The sequence below is a fragment of the Uloborus diversus genome, chromosome 6, assembly GCF_026930045.1.
Source record: "Uloborus diversus isolate 005 chromosome 6, Udiv.v.3.1, whole genome shotgun sequence".
Lineage (NCBI taxonomy): Eukaryota > Metazoa > Arthropoda > Arachnida > Araneae > Uloboridae > Uloborus > Uloborus diversus.
Window position 1 is genome coordinate 30,553,020 of NC_072736.1, and position 24,302 is coordinate 30,577,321.

General features: G+C 30.6%; 1 protein-coding gene across 1 annotated transcript; it reads left to right on the forward strand.

Annotated features, from left to right (window-relative positions):
• Positions 1-515: 515 nt before the first annotated feature.
• On the forward strand, positions 516-23,321 carry LOC129224311 (carboxyl-terminal PDZ ligand of neuronal nitric oxide synthase protein-like). Its single transcript, XM_054858748.1, has 10 exons — positions 516-635; positions 3,647-3,718; positions 10,340-10,432; positions 10,508-10,566; positions 16,109-16,217; positions 17,188-17,335; positions 18,443-18,574; positions 19,496-19,671; positions 22,114-22,263; positions 22,680-23,321. The coding sequence occupies exons 1-10, from the start codon at positions 528-530 to the stop codon at positions 23,319-23,321; spliced, it is 1,689 nt and encodes a 562-aa protein (XP_054714723.1). The 5' UTR covers positions 516-527.
• Positions 23,322-24,302: the final 981 nt, after the last annotated feature.

The window sequence follows — 24,302 nt, forward strand, 5'->3', positions numbered from 1 at the left end:
TTCTTTTTTGAATGATGTGAAGTGAATTATTTGTTGTGGCGCCTTCAAGGCTGATTTGGATGGGAGCGATTGTTAAATCTGTGTTTCAAAACATTTTATTTGTAAATATATGGTTGAAATTCTTCTGTTGAATGTGTTTAACTTGAAGAAATATATGTGAAATAATGTTTCGATTGAATGTTCACTCTTGCATAGTGATATATTAATAAATTTTATACATTAACGTTTTTTCTTCATTTTTGAAATGAAGTTGTTTCTTATGTTTATAACAACACAAAATGATTTTTATTCACTTTGAAGACCCTGTGCTTTTGAACATGTATCGTTAAATGTAACAATATATTATTTTTTTTTCGAAATTTCTATCAGTCTTGAATTTGTTTCCTGATTCATCAACGATTATGAACACATACGCTCCTGAAGGAGGAAAATCAAGGAAGCTTGGAGTTGTATTTGGGGATTTTTTTCAGTCACTGGATATGGAATAATGGTTTTTAAACTGCATCAATCTCGAGAAGTATTATAAAATGCCCTCGAAGAAATTATATAATTTAGTTAGTGATGATGCTTATGATAGTAGGATTCCTTTATATAATGAAGAAGCTTTTCAGCATGGAATCACTTTTCATGCAAAAGTATGTACATTTATAAAATTTTATTTATAAAAGTTCTTCACGTTGCTTATTTGTAATTGTTTGAATTAGTTAATATGGTTTAGAATTGGAGACTTTTATTGTGAAACAATCAATTTAAGAAAATGCTACTTTACTGTTAATAGTAATAGTAATAGAGGTAAATGTAGAGACTTGCATAAATGTTACAGTTTAAAGTGATGCATAACTCAGCCGTGATCAGGTTAGAAATACACCCTATACCTAATGCATAATTAATAGGAAAGAATTGGTTGAACTTATTGTATATCAACAGGGTCAGATTTATCCATAAGCTAAGCTAAGCAAGCTATAGCTTAGGGGCCCCAAAATCGCAGATTCGTTCATAAAAAAATGAAGAAAGCGTCATTAAGTTTTCCGTTAGTTTAAAAAAAAATGCATGGAAAAATCAGAGATTAAGATGACAATAGTCAAAGGCCAATGTTTGAATATATCTGCTTGGATTTGTAGTCAATACGGTTTAAAGAAAAATTCTCTTGATGTAAAAGTGTAGGATCTACACCGGTGTTTTGCGATGCATCGCCCAGGCCTACCTAGGGTACTCAATACATCCTAAAGCTATGGGCACTATAATCCTCATACCATTATTTTAGGGGATAAGTGGAAAAATCTGCATTTGAATCAGCCCCATACTTTCAGAGAAATTTTATGGAAATATTTTGTGGTGTTTTTTAAAAATGAACATTTTACAAAGAAGGAAAATAAAATTTAAAAATGTTTACATTCCATTTTTTTTAATGTTCACAGCTGTGTATAAAAAGGTTTCATATTAAATGTTTCATCACAAGGTAATTTTTACTCTTACTCCAAGCTAACATTAATGATATGTAAGCAGGGGTCTGACTAGAGGAAATTTGGGTCCGTTATTGAACCCTTCACAAAAATCCGATCAACCAAAACGGACTTTTCTAAAAATTCTGTTAAAAACCGATCTTTCTCAAATTTTTTATTGAAAGAGAAAATCTCAAATCAAAATAATGCACTATATTTCCCTTCATAGAAACGATAATGTTTGGAACCTTTCTTTAAGTTAAATTAAAGGGATCAACTTATACAAAATCTGCTAATTTTTCAAAAGAGAAAAAAATCAGCACTCTTGTGATGCTCCTGCAAGCGATAAATAACTACTACTACAGCCAAATAAATATAATGCTTGTTGTTGATTTCTTTGAAAGAAATTAACAGCTGAAAGTCAGTTTGGTTTATAATTTTGCTTGTTTGTTTTATGCAGCGTTGTTGTTGTAAACTTCTCTGAAAAAGTGTCAACCTTCCCTGAATATGCATTGTAAACACTTTTCTCCCTCCCCCCTTGCTCATGATTTAATAAACAATAATATACAGCAAAGTGAACTTAGAACTGCAAATAATGGGGGGAGGGGGGATGTGATCGCTTCAGTTACGGTTACCAACTTTAAACTTATCCCCACTTTGTACCTGGTGGTGTGATGTATAACTTATTTTGGGAGAAAGTTATATGTGTTTGATTTTTTCGATGCTAAAAAGAATAATTAACTTTTAATAAACTCTTATTTACTATTTTTTTCTTTAGATGCCTACATTTTGAAAAAAGCAATCTTTTTACATCCAATATGAGAATCATATTTTATTCTTTTTTCAAGCTAACTGCGCTTTATTAGGATACAAATAAATGAAAAGTCTCTTTTATTTTTGTAACAACGCTTATTTAAGGTTTTTAAATGAGTCACAAATTAAAATGCTGAATCAATGGTTTATTTTTAATTTTTTTTATTTATTTTGCTTCAACTGTGTCCAGATATTAATGATATGTTTTAACATAGGACTCTAAAATGCAATTTTATAGTAATTTTATCAAAAATATTAATTTTACAAGCAGTTTTTATACTTTTGATGCCTTTACTTTGACGACTGCGATTTCTTTGCATTGGCTATGGGTATCTGATTTTTTGAATTTTCGATGTTTAGTACGCTTTGTTAAGAGGTAAACAAATAAAATATTTTTATATTTTTGTAAATATCATAGAGTTTATAAGTTTTAAACGAAATATTGTGCTCTAACAGTGTCTTGGATCAAAAAATTAAATGTTGAACCCCTGCCTGAATTTCTTTGTTATAATTATTTTAAATAATATACATATAACATTTTCAGAAAAGTTAACGTAATGTAGAATGGTAAATAAATAATGATACTTGAGGGGTGCCCATTCCCCAGAGAGCAATGCTGCCCCCTCCCCCAGAATACTCGAAAAACACTCAAGAATGCTATTCTCAGCAGAAATGAGGGGAAACTCAACATTTAGCGTCAATGATGCAGTTTGTGCCATTTCAAAGTTCTAAAATTTCGTTTCTACTTGATTTTTCACAAAATTATTTGATTTTTCACAAAAAATAGACCTTGTGAAAAATTCTGGACAGACCCCTGATGTAAGTTTTCATTATTTTGCTTCTTTATTGTATTCTAGTCATAAAAATGAGCTTCAATTTGTGCACAATCAACTATGTAGAAAATTTGAGAATAGAAAGTAGAGAATAGAGAATCTTCCCATCAATTTTCTTATGGTCAGACTTTAGCTGTAATTAACATTGAAAATGAACGGTTAGATGATATGCAATTATATTAGCATGTGTTAAAAAAATTTCTTTATTGTTGTTTAAAGCAAACAGTACGACTAAAATAGGGGCATTTAAAAAAAGTGGGTTGTAGCAGAAAAGCCGCACTTTTAACTATACATTTTTGGGCTTCTTCCGAAAAATACCTACTAGTAGAGATTATAATGTATGTGTGGGGAAAAAATGAAATAAGACATTCTTTCTCAAATATGTAAATATAAGCATTTCTTTATTTTTTTTTCACAATTTTACTTTTAAAAATGTTTCATAACAAACTCATGAATTTTGACATTTCTTCTGAGTTAAACTGTGTTCTCTATTGTAAAGGATTCTGATCATTTTGACAAAATTCTGAACATTTCTTTCTTTATGTTTTGTTTATATAGTATATTGGTTCTCTGGATGTCCCAAGGCCAAATAGTAGGATTGAAATCGTTGCAGCCATGAGAAGAATTAGAGTAAGTAAAACATTTGATATTTCAGGGTTACTTATATGCTGTATAAGTGGATCCCATAACAGCAACATTTATAAATTAACATATTATTTTATCACACTAAAGCAACTCTAGTTTTTTTGATAACATGCAAAAATTCTAAAATTCAAGATTGGGAAGCAGAAAATTTTTTCAATCAAGTTGAGGCAAATATATTAGTTGCCACTCCCTTTTTTCTAGTGCTAATTTTTTGTTAACAAAAAAGAAGAAAAAAAAAAGAACTAAGCAAAAATTAGTTTTTAATTAGCTGCGAAAACATAAAAATTATGTGTTGTAGAGGTTAATACAGTTGAACCTCATTAAAATGAACTCAATAAGACCTTTAAAATACATCTATCTTATTTGTAGTTTGTCTTATTCAAAAAACAAAAATGTAAGTGCAAGAGGATGGAGATCACAAATGTAGTTTGTCTTAGTAGAACAGTAGAACCTCAATTATCCAAGCTAATTGGGACCGCTAGTGCCTCGGATGTCGGAAATCTCGGTTAGTAACTTTGTACAAAAACTCATCAGGATCGCAAATTTTAATATGTATCAATAAAAAACACAATAGAATATTCTTAAAAGATGAAAATGAACATATAAAAAGGAATTGTTGCAGTTAAAAAACTAAAAGTGGAAATAACTTGTAGTAAGTTTTAAAAAATTCATGAAATATTTTTACAATATCAAGTTTAATACAGAAAATGCATTAAAAAAAAAAGAAATCCAAAAAAACATTTTTATTTCCAAATTAAAAATTCATCATTTTATTAAATGTACCACATTGTTTTTTTAAAAAAGCATAAAACACCTGAACAACAGAGAAATAAAACGTCTTATCTTTATCAGGACTTACCTATCTACAAAAAATACGCTTCATTACGGCTTGGTTAACAGAAACCTCAGTTAATCGAAGCTCGGTTAATCAAGGTTCCACTATAATTTGTTTTAAGCACAGTGGCGCCAACTCCATGGGGCCTGAGCCCCCTCAAGAATATTTTTGAGGGGACAGAGCCCCCTCAATAAATCAAGAAAATTATTAGTTATATTAAGCTTTCTAAAATCATAAATTTATCTTCTATTTTCCTTGTTTGTAGATAGTTTACCTTGTAAAATACATTCAGTAATCAGTTAAAACAAATGACTATTATGGTAGTAAGCAGGTTAACTGAAGATGAGCTATGTAAATAATGATAGTGTTATAGTGCTGCAAACACAATTAGAATTTGTCCCAGTGCGTGAACTTACGGGTTAAGTCTGTTGCCGGTGGGCAGCGCTGTGGTGCGCTCATCTAAGTGTTGCTGATCTGGAAAAAATATATGAGGGTTGGGTTTGCATTTTGAACACCTTTGGGAGTTGTGTTTAAAAGAAAACCTTCATAAAATGATGATCTTTCACTTCCTTGGAATCGACGTATACCAAAGAAGTATGAAAACAATGAAACCAGCTCACAGCACACTTTCAAAATCCCAAGGGAGTACTACAAGGCAATAGTGCATTTGGGTTTGTGAAATTGTGCAATTTCGCTTTATGTATTGGGCGATTTACATCAACGGAACTCTCACAGGTCATTGCAGTTGAACAAGAGTGCTTGCTTTCATTAAACAGAGGTGAAACAAATTGTGAAAAATCAAATGAGTTTTTCAAAAATGACCTGGACATTGAGAGATTTCGTTTACACTTGAATATGTTAGTCAATATCATTAACGAAAAAACAACTGGTCTTAAAAAACATGCGTAAATTAAATTACCTTTTTACAAAAATATTGTGCGTCTTTGTATTTATTTTTCCTTTTTTCAAAGCCCAAAAATGCTTGTCATCAGGCCTGTCGAGTTTTCAGGGTTCTAATGTTGATTATATGACTTTAAAATGCTTTAAAAAAACTTTGAAATTCACTATTTTTCATCTCAAAATTAGAAAATCTCCCTCGGCGAGACCCCCGGTATACCCTCTTCCCCAATATATTTTTTAAGTCGGCGTCTCTGGGAGTGCCCTTCCGTGCAAATCAAGTGCCGTACCTTATATCAATGCCTAGCTACGACACTGCAATAGCTCCCCATAAGATAGAGCAAAAAAATGTCTCTTACTAAGACAAGTGACATGATCTAGTTGAACTAGAAAATTTGGATACCAATTTTTAGATTGTTTTACTTTGAAAATGCCATGTCACATATTGTTTGTTTGTTTAAATTATACACACCAGAAAATAAGTAAATTGGCATTTTCAAAGTACAAAAATCTGACCTTTACTGGGGGGGGGGAGACTCCTTGGGATTACATAACCCCTAAACCCCGGTGATGTCTCCCAATAATTTTTTGCAAGTCGTCAACCTTGATTAAGCACGTTTGAATTGATAAGGTTTGACCGTACAACTAATTAATGGCATCAATGTTAATCAACAGCACAGGTGGTGACTGATTTTGTTTAGTGACGAGTTGTGGACCGCTAATCTTGATCTTTAAAAATTTGGCAACCGTTTTTCTTTGCAGTAAAATCAAGTAACAAAACGTTCAGTTCTCATCAGTATTTTAAAAAATTACACATTGATTGTTTCAGTTATTTACTACATGCTTCAACTTTTTTTTTGTTTAAAATTAAAATTAAAAAGTGAATTATTTTGGTTGAAAGATTAAACTCACTCCAGCATGGTTTTGAAAGGTAACTCTCTTGTTCCCTGTTTACTGAAACGGTGTGGGAAGATTAAAACTGTACCTTTTTACTGCAAAATTCTTTTGAGACTGTGCCGTTTTAATTGCAGGAGTGCTCTTATATCAGGAAGGGCCCTGCCCTTTTTAGGTCTAGGAAAAGCACTATCTTTTTTGCATCTCTCTCATTGGAGTCTGTTTAATTTCTTACAAAATAGTACTATTCTTACCAAATATATTATTTTTTTTCCCTAAGGCAATTCCACCGTTACGGACGTAACAATCATAGACTTTAAATATGCGTAATTTTAATTTGGTTACATTAAAAGCTACAAAAAATTTTTCTGTTGTATAGTTTGGTGTTATTTATGCTAGTAAAAATTTGGGTGCAGATTGCTTGATTACAAAAAGTAACAAAAAATCAAAACTGCCTGTTACGGACGTAACTCAGAAAAAGCAAAATGTATACTTTGTCATACAATTGCCAATATTCCTGTGAACTATTCATAGATTTCTGAAATTTTCTTTTAAATACTTGTTCTAGAGATTTCAAGCTTTCTAAAACCATAAAGTTTTCATGGATACTGTTTGTAAAATTTATGATAAAAATTAATATATTTGTTACGGACGTAACAAAAAAGTGTTACGGACGTAACGTGTCTGATATGCTGATTGCACAAAGCAAATAAAAGCTTAGATATACTAATAATTTTTGTTGAGAGAGTGCAATGGTATAGATTAACACATTATTTTGACTTTAAGTTGTACCTTAATAGTTTTTAAAGATTTGGGGAGGTAGGGGGCAGGGATCCCTGCGTATACCACCATGTAAATAAATATGTAAAATGTAAATTGGTGCATCATAAGAAGTAAAATTATCCAAGGGGAAATTAAGCAAAACCAAAGTGGAATTATTCAGTTACAAATAAATTTTTCAAATTTTTAACATGAACATGGGGGGGGGGGGGCTTCTACAAGGGAGTACTTTTACAGTTTGAGAATTTTTGATGATTTTCTCTATCTCTCAACAAACATATTAACTGCCTAATTTCTTTTAAAGTTTAACAGCCTTTGATTTCGATCGCTTTTTAATAGAATTGGCACGTTTTTGCCAAAGGTGGAAAAAAACCGGCCGAAACTGACATCGGAAAAATGCATTTTGGCCAACATTTGCCTAAGTAATCTAAATCTTGCTTCAAAACTAAATGTGCTTTATCTGAGGATCAGATGTAGCAATTTCAATATTTAGTACTTTTAATTCAATCTAATTATGCTTTTTAATTTAAGATTTAAAACTAAAATATTCAATGTATCAATGAAACTGTAATCTAAACATTATTTTTTTGTGGAGAGTAAATAACAATAAAGTAACTCAGAGTAACTTTGGTTTAAACTATTAAACAACAGGACAAATTCTTATCTCAAAGTTAGTTTTCAAATAAGAAGTAATATCAATTTGGCTATGCTTTCAGAATGATAGAAGTTTGAAGAGAAAAACTATAATTAATATCTGTAATGTAAATTTTCTTGAAAAAAAAAAAGCTTTATTAGTGAAAATTAGGCACAAAATACTTTGGATTTCATCAGGTTAAATTATCAAGTAATTTTCACAAAAATCTACTTGGAGAACATTATTTTTTTGTGTCATAATGCATTGATGAAGCAAAGTTTGAGAAATTAAGGAACCCTCTAGAATATTTTTATGCAAGTTATTAAGGAATTAATTGCTAATCAAGAATTATTAACACCAATTGAATTTATTGCATGATTTGGACGACAAAAAAATCTTACCTTGAGAGGAACACATGTTGTCACCTCAAAGCAACAGTAGGATATCTTAGTGTTATTCCTGGGATTACATGTCTTAATCTTGCTTTGAGGCGACGATGTGTATTTTAATAATTTTAAAAAATGAAATTAAATAGCCACTAATATGTATAAAAATTTGAAAATCAGAGTATCAGAAGTTTCGTTATATCATATTGCATGTCATATACTATATTTTCATTGTCCATCCTGTACTTTTTTTCTTTTTAAATTGGAAATATACATGTGTTACGGACGTAATGTACTGCTTTTTGTTACGTCCCTAACAAAAAATGTTACGTCTGTAACGCCATTTTTTTAAAAACTAAAGAAATTCTAATGTTTTAAACTATGGTAAACAATTACTCTGATGAATTGCTAAAAGGACAAAAAAGGATTTCTTTTAATTTTCATTTTTTAGGAAGTAACGACAACTTTTGCTAAATTTTTGTTACGGACGTAACATTGAACTTTATTTTTTTTAATTTAAATTGCCTAATTTTATTTTGTAAAAAAATTAAAATAAATGCCTGTTATTATAGTATTATGTTAATAGTTTAAGCAGCACTGCAATTAATTTTGTTTATTTTTATTTTGCTATTAGAAATAAGCGTTTGAAAATGTGGTAATTTTTCGTGATTGTTTTGAAGACCCGACTATCATACTTCCAACTAGGAAAAAAATTTATTATTTAGTTTTTATTGAAAAAGTAATGCAATATTCTGAAAATACACATTTCAAGCTTTACAATGATGTATAATATAGCAACATAACTGCAATATGAAATTTTGACCTACTGGTTTCACTTTTCATGGAATTGCCCCCTAAGTAGTCTGAATTTGTATAATACAGGGTGTCTATAAATGATGGGCCCGATTTTAAAAAATCGTATTTTTAAAAGTTCTTGACAGAATAAAATAATCAATGCGTAAAATTAAGGAGAAAAGTACCAAGTTTTTTTTTACCTTATAAATGTTCGATATAGGACCCTCTTGTCACACAGCATATGTCAATTCGATAATCTAGTTCATTCCACACATTTTCCAACATGTCTCTGTTAATGGTTTGTAATGCTGCAGAAATGCGTTGCTTCAATTCTAAAAGTGTTTTTGGCATTGACTGTACAAAAAAACGGTCTTTTACGTAACCTCATAGAAAGAAATCACATGGGGTTAAGTCCGGAGATCTTGGTGGCCATGTGAATAACGTTAAATCATCGTCACCCGCACGGCCTATCCATCTGTGTGGAAGCACATTGTTTAAGTAACTACGCACCGACAAAGACCAATGAGAAGGTGCTCCATCTTGTTGGAAGATAAGATCGGGACTGTCCTCAAGCAGTTGCGGAAATAACCAAATTTCCAGCATTTCAAGATAATTGTCACCTTTTACAGTAAAAACTTGGTACTTTTCTCCTTAATTTTACACATTAATTATTTTATTCCATCGAGAACTTATGATTTTTTAAAATCGGGTTCATCATTTATAGACACCCTGTATATAAAAATTCACTCATAATTCAACTCAATAGGAAAGTGTTCAATTTTTTAATTTTTTTTTTAATAAAGATGGAATAACATATGTGAAAAATTTTTGCAATATAATAAGAACTTCTTTTTAAAATAATTTTTGAAGTTCAAGCAATGGCGATGTTATCAGACTGCCTTGGACTTCATTGCTTTTTGACCTGAAATGACAGACATCCAATGATAACAGGTGTCATAAGGAGTCTAAGGAGGACGCGAGAAAGGGGGACTGGGGGGGTAAACAGGTTCTTGCAGCATTCACAGCGCTGCCCAGTTTAAGTATAGAATCAACAGTATGTGGGCTGCGGAACTTGGTAACAGTCACCAAATAATGCAGTAAAAAAAAATCAGTCTTGTTTTCTTCGATAAAGTTTAACAATACCATCAAGCAAGTCTAAATGCTTACTGGAGTTCTATGCTACTGAGAGCCACTGGCTCCTTTGGTACAGTGTGCCCCCCGCCCCACACTGCTGAGTCTGCAGGTTTGTAGTTCCGGGCCTGAACCTGAATGCTTGGATTTCTGCTTTACTTCATTTAGAACAAATATTTTTCATTATTGAACTGAATTTGTACAACTCTTATGCTTTAAAATAAATAAAAAAATATGTTGTGGTTCATTTTCAGTATGAATTCAAAGCAAAATCTTTAAAGAAAAAAAAAGTAAGCATCACAGTATCTGTTGATGGTGTTAAAGTAGTGCTAAGGAATAAAAAACGAGTAAGTATTATTTTCATTTTGTGGCCCAATTTCATAAGGTATCTGTTTGTTGACCTAATTTTTTTTCTCTCTTAGACAAATCACTGGCCTTGGGATGAAAATAAATTTATTGTTCTTCATCATCCTATATATAGGTAAGGAATGTTTTATTTTACGTTTTCTAAAGATGTTATTTTGCTCAAAATTTTAATTATGTCATGATTGTTGTCTGGAACTCTAAAAATTTCGAATCTTACTCAAAGGAAATGATTTATATATTCTTTCACTTAGTGTTTTTTTTTTTTTTTTTTTATCAGATAAATCTTGCAAGTGGATTCAATAACTCTTCAAACACCTGAAATATTTTGAACAAACATTTAGTGATAAAACTCAAAAACTAAACTATATCCAGGACTCTGGCCAGAGGAGATTTGGGTCCGTTAACAGACCCTTCACAAAAATTCGATCAACCAAAACGAACCTTTCACAAAATCCTGATCAATCAAAACGAACCCTTCACAAAATTCTGATAAACAGAAACGGATCTTTCACAAATTATTTATTGAAAAAGCAAAATAACACATTCTGAAATCAAAATAACGCATATTTTCATGCATACAACCCGATAACTTTTAGAACCTTTTTTAAAGTTAAACTAGAGGACCCGACAGACATTGTTCTGTTCAAACTTTGTAAATTGAAAAGTTGAAAAATTTCAATAAACCATACATGCCAACTCTACTGTTTTTAACGAGAAACTCCTGTTTTTTGCTTCCATCTCCTGATTTCCCCCGTTTTTGCAGTTTTTTCAGTCAATCATTAAAAATTTCACTTTCTTCTCATTAGATGGCGCCCTTTGCTAGTCTACCAATGTCAGGGAATAAAAAAATTTATAACTCATTTAGTAAAAATTAATTTTTTAGAAGCTTTCCACATTGCATGTTCAACAAAGCACTTTTTTTGCCGAAAATTGCAGCAGATTTCAATCCTTTTGCATCCTGAAATTATTTCAATTATTTTTAATGTTTGAAGTTATTTTAACATATATATGTGCTACCCTATACCTACTTATTTTATATTGTATTTTCATTATATATTGATTTCCTTTTTTTTTTCGGATTTTAGTAATTAAATTTTTGTAGCTACTTTTCTGGTAAAGACTGAGAATACAAAACTTTAAGCAAATTCACCCCTCATTATTTAGCTTTTTCTTTGCAGTATATTTTTCTTGCTGCTACCAATTTGCTTACTTGTGCAAAAAATCCCCATTTCAGTTTAAATTTAGTATTTATGTTATTTAAAAGCATAATTTAATAACTCTGTAGTGAGGATATGTCGATGGTGAATCACCTATATACCTCTAGTAAAATCTCCTGGTTTTTTTCCTTCGAAGGTTGGCAAGTATGATAAACTATCAAGTGTTTGAACCATTTTGTTGAAAAAAATAAGTAAAAAGAAAATGTTTTAAGCTGCTTATTGTCAGAATGCATATATTTATTACAACTTGATTTATCTAATGGACATTGAGCAGTTGTTTTATTAACTGTTTTTTTTTTGCATACTTGAAAGATCTTCATAGATTGTATGGTTTGGGAACTGATGTGATATACCCCACCCTTGGCGACTTTTTCCTGTTGGTGCCAAGAAAGCGTCACCAAGAAAACGGTGTATGACGACATATGTCATACATCGTTCTTAGCGATGCTTTTTTAGCGCCAACAGGAAGAAATCAGATAAAAAAACATGATCAAAGCAGTTCAGAACACAATATATATAAAAACAACATAAAACAAAAAAAAAAACATCACGAATATACGTTCCAAAAATACCAGAAACTAGAAAGTTTTTGTACACAAAGAACAAGTACTAGAAAGTATTTAAAATGCTTAAATTGACAAATTACTATAACAACTCACCAATGAATAAAAGCTATTTTCCAACATGCATTTCATCGAACAAAAACTTTTCTCATACTCTGCTAAAAAAGAGCAAAGCGATTCAAATTGCGATGTTTAAAGCGGAAAACATCCCCAAAATCAATAACTATTTCAGCCAAAAGCTTTAGCTATTGCTATCCAGACATGCTTTCAAAATACCTATTATATTTTACATAAAATAACACCTTTATATTTTTATAAATGCTGTCAACTTATTTTCAGAAATTCAGTACCTAAAGGAGGCACGTTCATAGAATGTCTAAATAATTCGTGGCATCGATAAGAATTAACTTTTAGAACAAAATAACCGTACTATTTTTGTAAAATTAATTTACATACAGTAAAAATAAAGTTAAAAACTACAAGAACCCCTCAAGGATTTGTAAAAACAAAGAATTTCGGAAGTGAGAGTTTTTTTTTTGAATTCTAAAATAAAGAACTTACCTTTTTATGGTATAAATCCTCACACTCAGTCTAAAACAATACATTATATGACAATGGCACGTTACAGATACACACCACGTTGGAGTTAACTTTTAATTAACGTTCAAGTTTGAAGAAACTGGCATTTTCTAATGTTTTTACTTCAAAACACAACTACTGAATTTAAACTAACACAAAATAAGCTTTCCTGTAAGGTATATTGCACGAAACAACACCTATCTCTCCTGCGTGAAACCGAGTAAACAACCCAAGTAAACAAGTTTGAACAAGATTGCCTTCGGGTTGCGAAACACGGGTTAATTTCGCCAGGGATGCCATGCTTAAAAAGTTATCGCCTCATTGGCGAGAAAAATATTTCAATTTTGTGCAAAAAATCGGATGTCGCCAAATGGGGGGTATATCACATCTGTACCATGGTTTGTTCCTTCATCCATACTCAAAGAATAAAAATCGTCCACAGATATTAAGTGTAAAAAACTAACTAACCATCTAGAACAAACGGGAAATTCCGCTGCAACATCCCCCTTATGAAAAAGAATGAAACAATTGAAGGGATACAGTTTTAAAAAAACATAAAGGTAAAAACAGTTCCCTGTATAAGCAAAAATCACTCCCCCCCCTCCCCCAGATGTAAAATAAATACATTCTTCCACTAAAATGGCTAAACACTGTTTAAAAACCAAAAACAATTCTTTACAATTTGAAATATTTCGCCAAATAATCAAAGAATGCAATAAATTACATTAATAGCAGCTTTAAAATGTAAACAATTGATCACATAACTCTATTGTTTATGGTCAAAATCGCCAAATAACTTAAAATAAACTCTTGTATTTACCGTTTTTTTTTCTTTAGATGCTTACATTTTGAAAAATGCTATCTTTTTACACCCGATGTGAGAATTATGCTTTATTCTTCTTTTTTAAAGCTAAGTTTGCTTGGTTAGGATGCAAATATATTAAAAATCTCTTCATTTCTGTTACAACGCTTATTTCAAGTTTTAAAGCGAAATTCCATTTTCTTTTATGAGTCAAAAATTAAAATGCTAAATCAATGTTTTTTTGGCTTCAACTGTGTGTACAGATTTTTATGATATGTTTTATCATAGAACCCTAAAGTGCAATTCTAAAATCATTTTTTCAAAAATATTTCTTTTACAAGCCGTTTTTTATACTTTAGATGTCTTCAGCTGAGAATTGCGGTCTGTTTGCATCCACAACGGGGATCAGATTTTTCAAATTTTTACGCTTTGTTAAGGGATAAACAAATAAAATCTCTTTTTATTTTTGTTAAAACCACGTAGTTTATATGTTTTAAGTGAAATTCTGTGCTCTTTAAGAGTGTCTGGAGTCAAAAAGCTAAATGCTGAACCCCTGCCTGAGTTTTATTTTTTTTTTGTTACAATTTCAAATACAAAACATATAACATTTTTGGCATGATGTAACATAATGTAGAATGGTTGATAAATATTGATACTTGAGAGGGTTCTCATCTCCCAGAGAGTGATGACACGCCCCAATACTAGGAAAATACTCAAGAATAATATTCTCAACAGAAAAGAGGAAAACACTCAACTTCAAGTTTTAATGCTGCAGTTTTGGCCATCTTAAAGTTTTGAAATTTTGTTTTTACAACCAAAAAAATTTTTTTTACGAAATTAATTTTTTTTGTGAAATTAATTTATTTTTCACAAAAAGCAAACCTTGTGAAAAATTCTGGACAGACCCCTAATATCAAACAAAGGAAGAAAAAAGAAACCTTAGTTTATTTTAAAGTGCAATTTGTTTCTGTTTCCAAACTTGCAACATGAATATCAATATGGGTGTTACAAAGTTAACCTGTCCTGATTAGTTTTGTTACAGACAACATATTCTAAATGAGTGGTTTTTAACCATTTTCCTTTTATGAACCCCTTTTTGGACTCCATCCAGACACATATTAGCTTTGTGATCCATTTACAAAATTCCATAATGTAAAAATGGTCCCTTTTCTAAATTTTTTATGTTGAAGTGGCCCTTTCACAAAATTTCTTATCATGAAGTCGGCCCTATCACAACATAATCAAAATCGATTCTTTCGAACAGTTTCAGTTGTAAAAATAGTTGTTTCATGACTTTAAACAAAACAAACAATTTGGAAGCAAAGTATTTATCCTATGGGGAAAAGCCCTAGAAAGATAGAGGAGATTATAGGTACTCTCAAAATTTATAGAAATAGCAGCTTTGTATGTCTTATGATTTACTTCAAAACTTCAAACTATAGAAGTTATATATTTACTTGCGTGTTTCTTCTTTGACTTTAACGATTCATAAACAAAGGAGAAAACCATTTTTGAGTTGATCCGACATACATGTTTTGTTTTCTGTGTAAATTGTTAAGCATCTTGAATGTAATAATTTTTATATTAATAAAATCACCTAATCTATGGAACATTGAGTAAGGTTTCTTAAGTAATTTAATTGTGTTTATTGTCACACTTAATTTACTTATATGTCACTTTACCAAGAACACATGTAATTAAATACAGCTAAACTCGCTTATACCAAGCCCTGCTTTAACAAGAACCCAGATTTAGCGAGGAAATCACCAAGATTTGGTTGGTACCATGTTAAGTCTATGGGAGCATAACTCGCTTTTAATGGGCAAACCCCGTTTAAAGTGAGTAATATTTTTGTGATTCATAAAATTTCTATTAACTCCCAGCTTAATTTATCCTTTCTCAGAAAAATTCCTTTGTCACTCTGAAGTCAACCAAAAGTTAATAATGAGTTATCTTATATCCTGAGAAAAAATGGTTATGGTCTTTTTTTTTTAATTTGTTACAGAAGCATTTCAAAATTAAATATTTATTGACACCAATATGTTATCACTTTCGAGGTATACTTCTGAGGACATGGTAGATCAAATTCAAGCAAATGCAGATGAAAAAAAATATTGAAATCGATGACGATAAAAAGCAGGGCTACTAAGTTAGCAAGTGGAGTTCCTGATTTGGATTATCATTCTAGCTGAAAAGGTTAAAAATTGTTTTCTCTATCGCTTATTCTAGAAATTTTTATTTGAAAATATGAAGCCAGTGATTAATTTATGATTAATTTATGATTCTAACAACTATTCTTAATAGTTGTAAAAGAATGAAAAGTCATCTGATAAAAGCCTAACATCCTTCATACTAAAGCTTATTCTTCATTGTGTTGAAAAAAGGATTCCTTGAAGTCCGAAAACAGTTATCTGCAAGTTTTATGTGATAAAATGTTGTTATATCTAATTTTACCGTTGTTATATCTATTTTTTAATAATGATCTTAAATTTACAGGATATTTTATGTTTCCCATGATTCTCAAGATCTTAAAATATTTAGTTACATAGCAAGAGACGGGGGAAGTAACTCATTCAAGTGCAATGTCTTCAAGTCAAAAAAGAAGGTATTTATTTTCTCCCATTTGCTTAGGTTAAGTTAATGATACATAATGATAAGTTAATACCTTGAATTCTGCCAGACAATGGGCAGATTGTTTTCCTTTTCTAAAATGGAATATTTTTAATGATATTTTTATAAATTTTAATTTCGAGTTGATAGACATTAATGAACAAATCTTTGTTGAAAACACTTTTTTTTTAATTTAAAAAACAAAACAAAACAAGAAAAAACCTTCAAAAATATTTTTCCCCCCAACTTTTATTATTTTTTCCAATTTTAAATGTTTAAAATTGTGAGCAATCGTTTATTTCTTGTTGAAAACATAGTACTTACAACTTATTTTTCCTTTGATGTGACGTGCGTTAGCGTTTTGCTGTAATTGCACAGTAACCTTTTACATCTGCTTTCGGTATACAATACTTCTTATTATTTTATCATTAATATACAAAACGAAGCAAATTGAGCAAAAATACAAATCTATTTATGTACAAAAATTATTTATTTGTTATAACAATCGACATATCATATAATTTATAATAGAAAACAACATCCATGGATAGTACACCCATTCCAACTATCTCTGACTTTTTTCTAGCGTGTCAGAGCATGCTTTCACTGAAATTAATTGGTAGTACAAAGAAAAATTCAGCTAATTTTTTAAAAAATTGTCACATACATAGAAATTTTAGCCAATTTTTGTATCATGATCTAAAATTATGGAAGAATGCATCCATGAACGTTCCGGATTTAGAACCCCATACTGTATCTGCAAATAAATTTCAAACCCAAAGGCACATCAAGTAAGTGAATTACTTCAGGACACTGTTGTCACATGCCCGAATGAATATTTATTTAGATTTCTATTTATAAGTAAAATAAAAATTTTATATATGAGTATAATTTTTATTATATGTAATAAAAAGTATATTTAGTCAGCTATATATATTTACATATCTAATTTCTTTTTCTGCTAGAGTCAAGCTATGAGAATTGTTCGCACTGTTGGGCAAGCTTTTGAAGTGTGTCACAAACTAAGCTTAGCTTTAGCTTCAACATCTGCCTGTATAACTTCTAATGAAGATATTGAAGAAAGTACTTTACCTGATCATCATTCTAACAAAGGTAAACTTTATTACAATACTTATTTAAAGTTTCTTTCATCATATAAGTTTTATTTATTTTGAATATGTTCTACTTAATTGAGTAACGTTTTGTGTGCTATGTCAACTTGCCTGAAACATAAATTTATATGTGTGTGTTAGTGCAATATCCCCTGAAGTGCCTATCGTATTTGCCCCAAAAAGTGAGCTTACGCCTGCGTTGACTTCCAATAAAACTAGCAATGCTACCTAGCGCCAATGCAACAAAAGACGTTTCTATGGCAATGGATCCAAACAATTCAAATCAAATTGCTAATATGTTGTTTTCAAAATTTAAATTTAGAAATAAGCCAATTGTTTTCTTTGTTGTTAATTTTTAATACCTTCGATGCATGGCAGAAGCGTCCGTACCAAAAATTACTTATCCTCGTTCCCTCGATTTGGGTTTGTTTTTGCTCTATGTTAAAAGCGAGAAAGCGACAGGCATTTAGTATTAAGGGGGTGTTGGTTAGTGTATGTGTGTGTTGTGTAAATTTGCTGAGACATCAGTTCCATGCTTAAAAATTGAGGACTTTTTTTTAAAGCGGGATACAGTTTATGTTTTATTTTCCTTTTTAGACATTGAAGGATAATTCTATAATGTGATTCGTTACGCTATTGGTATATACAAGTACAAAAAATCGCTTAAAAAATTATTTTGTTTTATTTAACTTAAATATTCACATAAGATAAAATTATGATGTCTATGACATGTAGTATATGATCTATGGTTGACATGACAGATGTGTTTGGCAAACAACTTTTATCTACTTCATTATATGCATTTTATATACAATATATGAAAAAAATCAAAAATGGTGAAGCAACCAAAAATTTTTTATTTCACTGAAATTATGTGGAATGACCCATAAATGACGCAACAATTTCAGAGATGTATATTACCATTATTTAAAACCATCTGAAAAATATATTGTAAAATGAAATCGTAAAAGTGGGGGGTCACATTTTTGAGGTAGGCAAATTTATTTCCTGAGCTGGAAAAATTCATTTTAAGTTTTTTTAGAAATTTGTAATAAATATTAAGCATTATTAATATTGTTCTTTTATTTATTTATTATTTTTTTTAAAGGTAAGAGTCAAGGAGATGGTGCTTCTGAGCCTAATAGTTGTGATACGCAAGAAGAGTCAAGTCTCACAAAATCACCCGACATAGAGGCAAAAGTGAAAACAAAAGAAACTGACTTATACGAAAAATCTGATAGTAGGGTAAGTTTATTGCAAAATTTTGACTAATTTGATTTGGACAATATCGTCTTTTACATTGAAAAAGGCATTAATTGTGATACCAAAACATGTGTCTGCCAGACTTAGATAAAATGAAAAGCTTTCTGCGAACACAAATCCTAAGTGGAAATTTTTATGCAAATAATTATTTTGCCTAACTCACCCTTGAATAAAAAATTAAATTTATATTCAAATATGAAAGAGACAAAAAAAGGGCTTTAAATCATTTAATTTTTTTTACAATAACATATAATTTGCTTATTTTTCACTAACTGAAGAAAACTGCCAAAACCATTATTTTTTTCCACATGTGCTTTAAAAGGCTTTTGGAGAAAGGCTTTAACAGAAATAAACTCTAGGATTTTCTTAAAAATTCCTTTAAAAAAAAATCAACATAAGCAGTTTGAAAAAAAAATTTCTGCGCAGCCTAAAATTTTCTGCGAATGCTGTTCGCGCGTTCGTCTATATTATGCAAGACTGAATATTGCACTTATTTTTCTGAAAATAAAGCAGTGCTTCGTAAGCATTCAGCACACAACCTTAATGTATTGTGTTGCTAAATGTATAAAGTAGCATGTATGATAATATTTAGCTGCAATACTTGTTTTAATATTTTCAATTGAAAGATTTTTCAACGAATTAAATGCTTTTAGAATTAGATTATTGACTTGTGGAATGTGAGTGGGACAAAATAAGTGAAAATAATAGTGTAAATAAATTGTTGTGAATTGTAAATTTGAGAAAGTGTTAGATTTGATGGGTTGTAACAAATTTTTGCAGCTACAAAAAAGTCAAAATACTGATTTAAAAAATAATTTTGTGCACAAAGCAAAAATGTTGCATTATAGTGCAAATGAAACTTTTAGAAATTAACTTTTTTTTCCATAGACTTTCAAAGGTTCTGCTTCTGAAAATAATAAGAAAATTCTTGATTCTCCAAGTGTTTATCATCATATCCAGTTATTAAAAGAGCAACTAGAGCAACAGAACCAGCAATTACATACTGTTGTGGGGCAGGTACAACTGTTAAAGGATCAACTTTCTGCTGAAACTACAGCTCGTCAAGAAGCACAAGTAAATGTTTTATTCCTGATTTTTATTTCCTTCTAATTTTTTTTCATATGAATTAATTTGTTTTACTTAAAATCACATTAAATGATGATGAATCAGCGAACTGGATTTCATAAATAATTCAAAAATTAAATATTTAAGTGCAAATGTATAGGAATGTTGTTATCTATATAAATAAAACAATATATATTATGTGTATGTATATATGTGTGTGTGTGTGTATGTTCCCTATACAAATCCACAAATTCCGTCGACTCTCCACCAAATCTGGCAGGGAGGTACTTGGGCACCCGAGAAAGAATGTAGGGGGTTTTTATATATCAAAAAAGTAAGTCAAATTTTAATTTTAGGACTCGAAAAGAGCATTAAATGGCTCTTTTACCTGAAATATTTCTTCAATTTTCTTGTTTTGTCTCATTGGAAAGCCTGACAAAAATACTCTTGAAGTAAATTTACTTCCTTTGAAACTATAAAAAACCAAGGCTGCAAAATTACCAGGAAAAAGTTGTAAGCATTTTTAAGCCTAAGAGATCCATATCAAATCTGAATTTTATCCTTTGCCTATGAGCTCAGTTTAAATTAGTGTGAATAAAATCATTTTTGATCTGTTGCTATTTATTTTTCTTGGCTGTGAATAAATAAAACTCTTGCTTTTGCTTTGAGGTAACATTTTACCCTTTAGTTAATTTTTTTGCTCCTTTTTTGTTTTTTTTTTGTACTGCCAGTAGAAGATAATCAAGAATTTTAGTTCTATTAATGGAGGATTGAATTTAATTTATTCGAGACTTATAGATTTGCTGTTAATGAAATTTAAGAATCATTATTTCAATGGGAAATTTTACAGTATTTTTGATTTTTTCCTCTATTATTTAAGCCTAATTGTTGAATGCGCATCATTTACTGAACTTTTATTATCGAGGTATGCCGTGCAAAGCCTAGCTATGGAGCTAGTCTGTATATATTACATAGATATATATGTTATTTCTATGTAAAACTTTCAGCTCAAGAAATATTTCAACTGAATACTTTGTGTATCATTTGGCTTACTTTGAAAAATGGTCTAAGATTGTATTGTTAGCGCGCATACATTTTGTCTGCTTCTTGAAGTCACTTTTGTGGTAGACTAAGTATCTGACAAATCTGTCATGGAGGTCTTTGAAAAATTCTCTAGGTTGGCACACTATTGTCCCATCTGTCATTTTACCAGACAGTGGCAGCTCGTGGGAGGGGCCAGAGGGGGCCTGAGCCCCCTCACTTTTTTCAGACAATAATTTATTACTGTTTATTTATTTTCCTTTTTTTTCCATGCGTACGTGCTTGAAAATAAAAAAAAAAGGATTGTACTGTATTTTCCTGTGTATAACCGCAGATTATCTGTTAAAAAAGTCATCTGTATTTTTTCCCTCCACACCAACGCATTGAACCTCAATATTTACAGCAGGATTCGCCGAGACGGTTACCTTGCCTGTATGTTGTTTATTTTACACAGCTTGAATAGTCTTCTTAAGTAATTCAGGCTGTGTAAAATTTATAACAAACTGTAAAAGAAGCCATCATTTGCACAAAATTAGCTGGTTTGCTCCTTTCTTGACATTGGCTTCAAGTAATTAGCATACTATAATGACAGTTTAGAAAAGAAATCATTTTTTTTATTAGTTTTGAAAAAGCCTTTAAAAGTATTGTTTCAGGTTTTTAATTTAGTTGCTAAAATTTTATGTTAAATCAAAACTTCATTTTTCTGCATCGTATTATCCGCATATTATCCAAAGATTTCGTTTTCTTCAGACTGGTTGTAGAACTTCCATTTTGAAAAATATTCCAGGGAAGAGTTCCAGAATTCCTTCCCGTAAAAATGTTTGTCTACAGTTGCGTGTTTGGAACTGCTATTTCGAAAAATGAAGGAGGAGGTGGAATTGATTTCTATTTATTTTTCAAAAAAGGAAAGAAAAAACCGATCAGTAAGCTCCACTCCTTACCCGGTCTATTGCTTTTATATTTCTTGCAACATTCAGATGGGCTATAGTCTCCAGATAGTAAATTTTGTAAAAGTATTTTGAAACTCAGTGACATAGCCAAAGGGTCTGGACCCTAAAATGAACAAAGAGCTAGAAATGAGCAAGAAAATTCAAATTTTCACAAAGTTTTCCTGTTTATGTATATGTTACTGTAAGACTTTGAAATCTGGTAAATATCGACTTTAGCCGGTGTATATCAACAATGACATGAAAATCTAGCTATGCCACTGCATTGAAACAAATAACTAGTGTGTCTTTCTGTTCGAGAAGGATACATAAAATAAAATTTTATGTAAAAGAAAGAATGACCAACATATTAACCTACTTATTATGCTTATGTTTCGTTTATGTAATATTTTGTCTCATAATTGCTTTTTTCATACATTACTGGTGCTGAGTTATTCATTGTAATTGTATTTTGTACTTATAGTCTCAGAATCACCGTTTACTGGCTCATAATAAGGAACTTCTGGAGCATATTAGGAAACTTGTGAATCATATTCAGGAAATTGAAGCAAAAGTAAACTTGTCTGAAAGATCGGACGAAACCATGATTCCTCAATCATTCCATCCAACTCCTGTAAGTTTCTTTTTAAAAAAAAATTTATTTTTCATTGAATTTATTCAACATGAATACTTCACTGATCAAATATTTAATTTGGTGTATTCAAAAAAAAATGGACCAATAGCAAATTTGAGGGGGTTTTTTAAAATTTTTTTTTTTAAATTTTGAATATTGCTTTTTTGAATCTTGGGTGAATTTCTCAAACAGGAGATGAGTAATTAGGTGAAATAAGCTAAAAGGTCAATAGGAAATGTATTTTAACTGACTTAACCTGACTTTCTGTTCTGATCTAAGCAATGCTTGTTATTGATTATGTTTGCAATATGCAATTTCTAGTGTATGTTTGCTTTTTGTTGTAACAAAGTAGTAATTTTATATGAAAAATCTCTCCAGCAATCAGTTTTATCTAACAATTGATTTCATCTTTTTAGCTGCCTGCATCTGAATTTGATTTGTCATTTCTTCAAAACTCAAGGTACCAAGGAGAAAATGATAAAAGTAATTTCAGCTCTGGAGGTAGTTTCCTTCCATCTAAAAACATTTCTCAGTTTAGCAGGCAATTGTCGGTCCCTGATGCTACTTACCATAGCTCTCCTAACAGTCCAAAATTTGGTCTAATATCAAAGCATTCTGACTTTTCACTTCCATGCAGTCCTTCTCAAAGAGATTTTTCAACCAATTTGAACTCAATATTCAGTCCAGATAATTTTGTTTGTAGCAGCCCAAAGCAAATCAGGTCTGCAAAATCTGTTGCAGAATCTCAAAATAATTTGGGGCAACCAACTGATGCTGTCATTGAATCATATGTTTGTAAAAGTCCATCAAAAACTAAGAAGCAGCAGATATTTGATTTTGAATGCACAGATTTCACTTCCCATTGTGCCGACCAAGCCTTAAGGTCTTTTGATAAAGAATATCAGGATCATGGCAGTCGCTTTAACTTTGGTGTTAGCTCATTACAAGAAAAAGATGTATGTAGCTCTGCTGAATCAAGAACTGATAATTCTGACAGCTTCATAGCTCAAATCACAAAAGATTTGGCTAGGATTAGTACGTTTGAAAAATTTTCTTGATTCCGAAATAATCAGTATATTTATCTTGTGCCAATTTAGATTTATATGTTGAATGATTAAAATAACATATATATGATCATTATATTTTTCAAACTTTTTTAAATGAAAATATGTAGTTCTGAAGTATATATTTTAAAATTAGAGCATTTGTAATATTAGAGAAAGAACATAACAGATTTTATTTCAAGACTGAGGGGCTACTGTCCCTAATCACTATCGCTTACCTAGCCCCAGAATTTCATATGGATTAGTTTGCTATTGGAGCTCGCCACTCCCCTTCCTTACATACTAACTACATCATTAAAGTCTAGCAGGCGCAGGTTCAATAATGCTCAATTAATATATTTTGGGCACTAAATTCTTCAGCCATATCAATCTTGCCAGAATGAAATGATAGATGCCCGAAATTTAGCCATTGTGCCGAAATCTCAAGTATCAAAATATTCCCCACTATTGAGCACCTACTTTAACTTCAAATGATTCTGTTTTTGTTGAATTAGTGCAAAAAATAATGTGCAACAAATTAGTATAACAGTGCTTCTCTAATATTACTTTTCTTACTGCAAATTATAGCATTTGATTTACTTCAGATTTTGCTTGAAATTTTAAACGTTCTACATAAAATGTAGCCCAATTTTTCTGTCATAAAGTTTTAACGGTTTCATTGGTTGCTCCGATGACAATCATTAGATTTTTATAACATAGTAAGATTCATAAAAATAAAAAAAAAAATAGATGAATATTTTTTAAAAAAAAGTTAGTTTTTGATTAGTAGGAGGAAAAAATATGCTATCTGAATTTATGCAAAATATAAAGTTAAATCTCACCCGCTTTCTTATCAAAAACACAAATATACAAGAGGAGAGATGAAAGACTAATGCAGAAACAAGAAACTTCTTTAAATTGTTATAGCGCGTTTTTTTCCATATAAATGTTTTTTACTCATTTATGTTTTTCTAGGTTTAAATTTGTCAAATGAAT

Excerpts from the sequence above, each read along its gene's own strand:
- LOC129224311 (XM_054858748.1), top strand. The coding sequence starts at position 528 with ATGCCCTCGAAGAAATTATATAATTTAGTTAGTGATGATGCTTATGAT. Across the intron at positions 10,433-10,507 it reads TGCTAAGGAATAAAAAACGA|ACAAATCACTGGCCTTGGGA; the intron begins GTAAGTATTATT and ends TTTCTCTCTTAG. Across the intron at positions 10,567-16,108 it reads CTTCATCATCCTATATATAG|GATATTTTATGTTTCCCATG; the intron begins GTAAGGAATGTT and ends TTAAATTTACAG.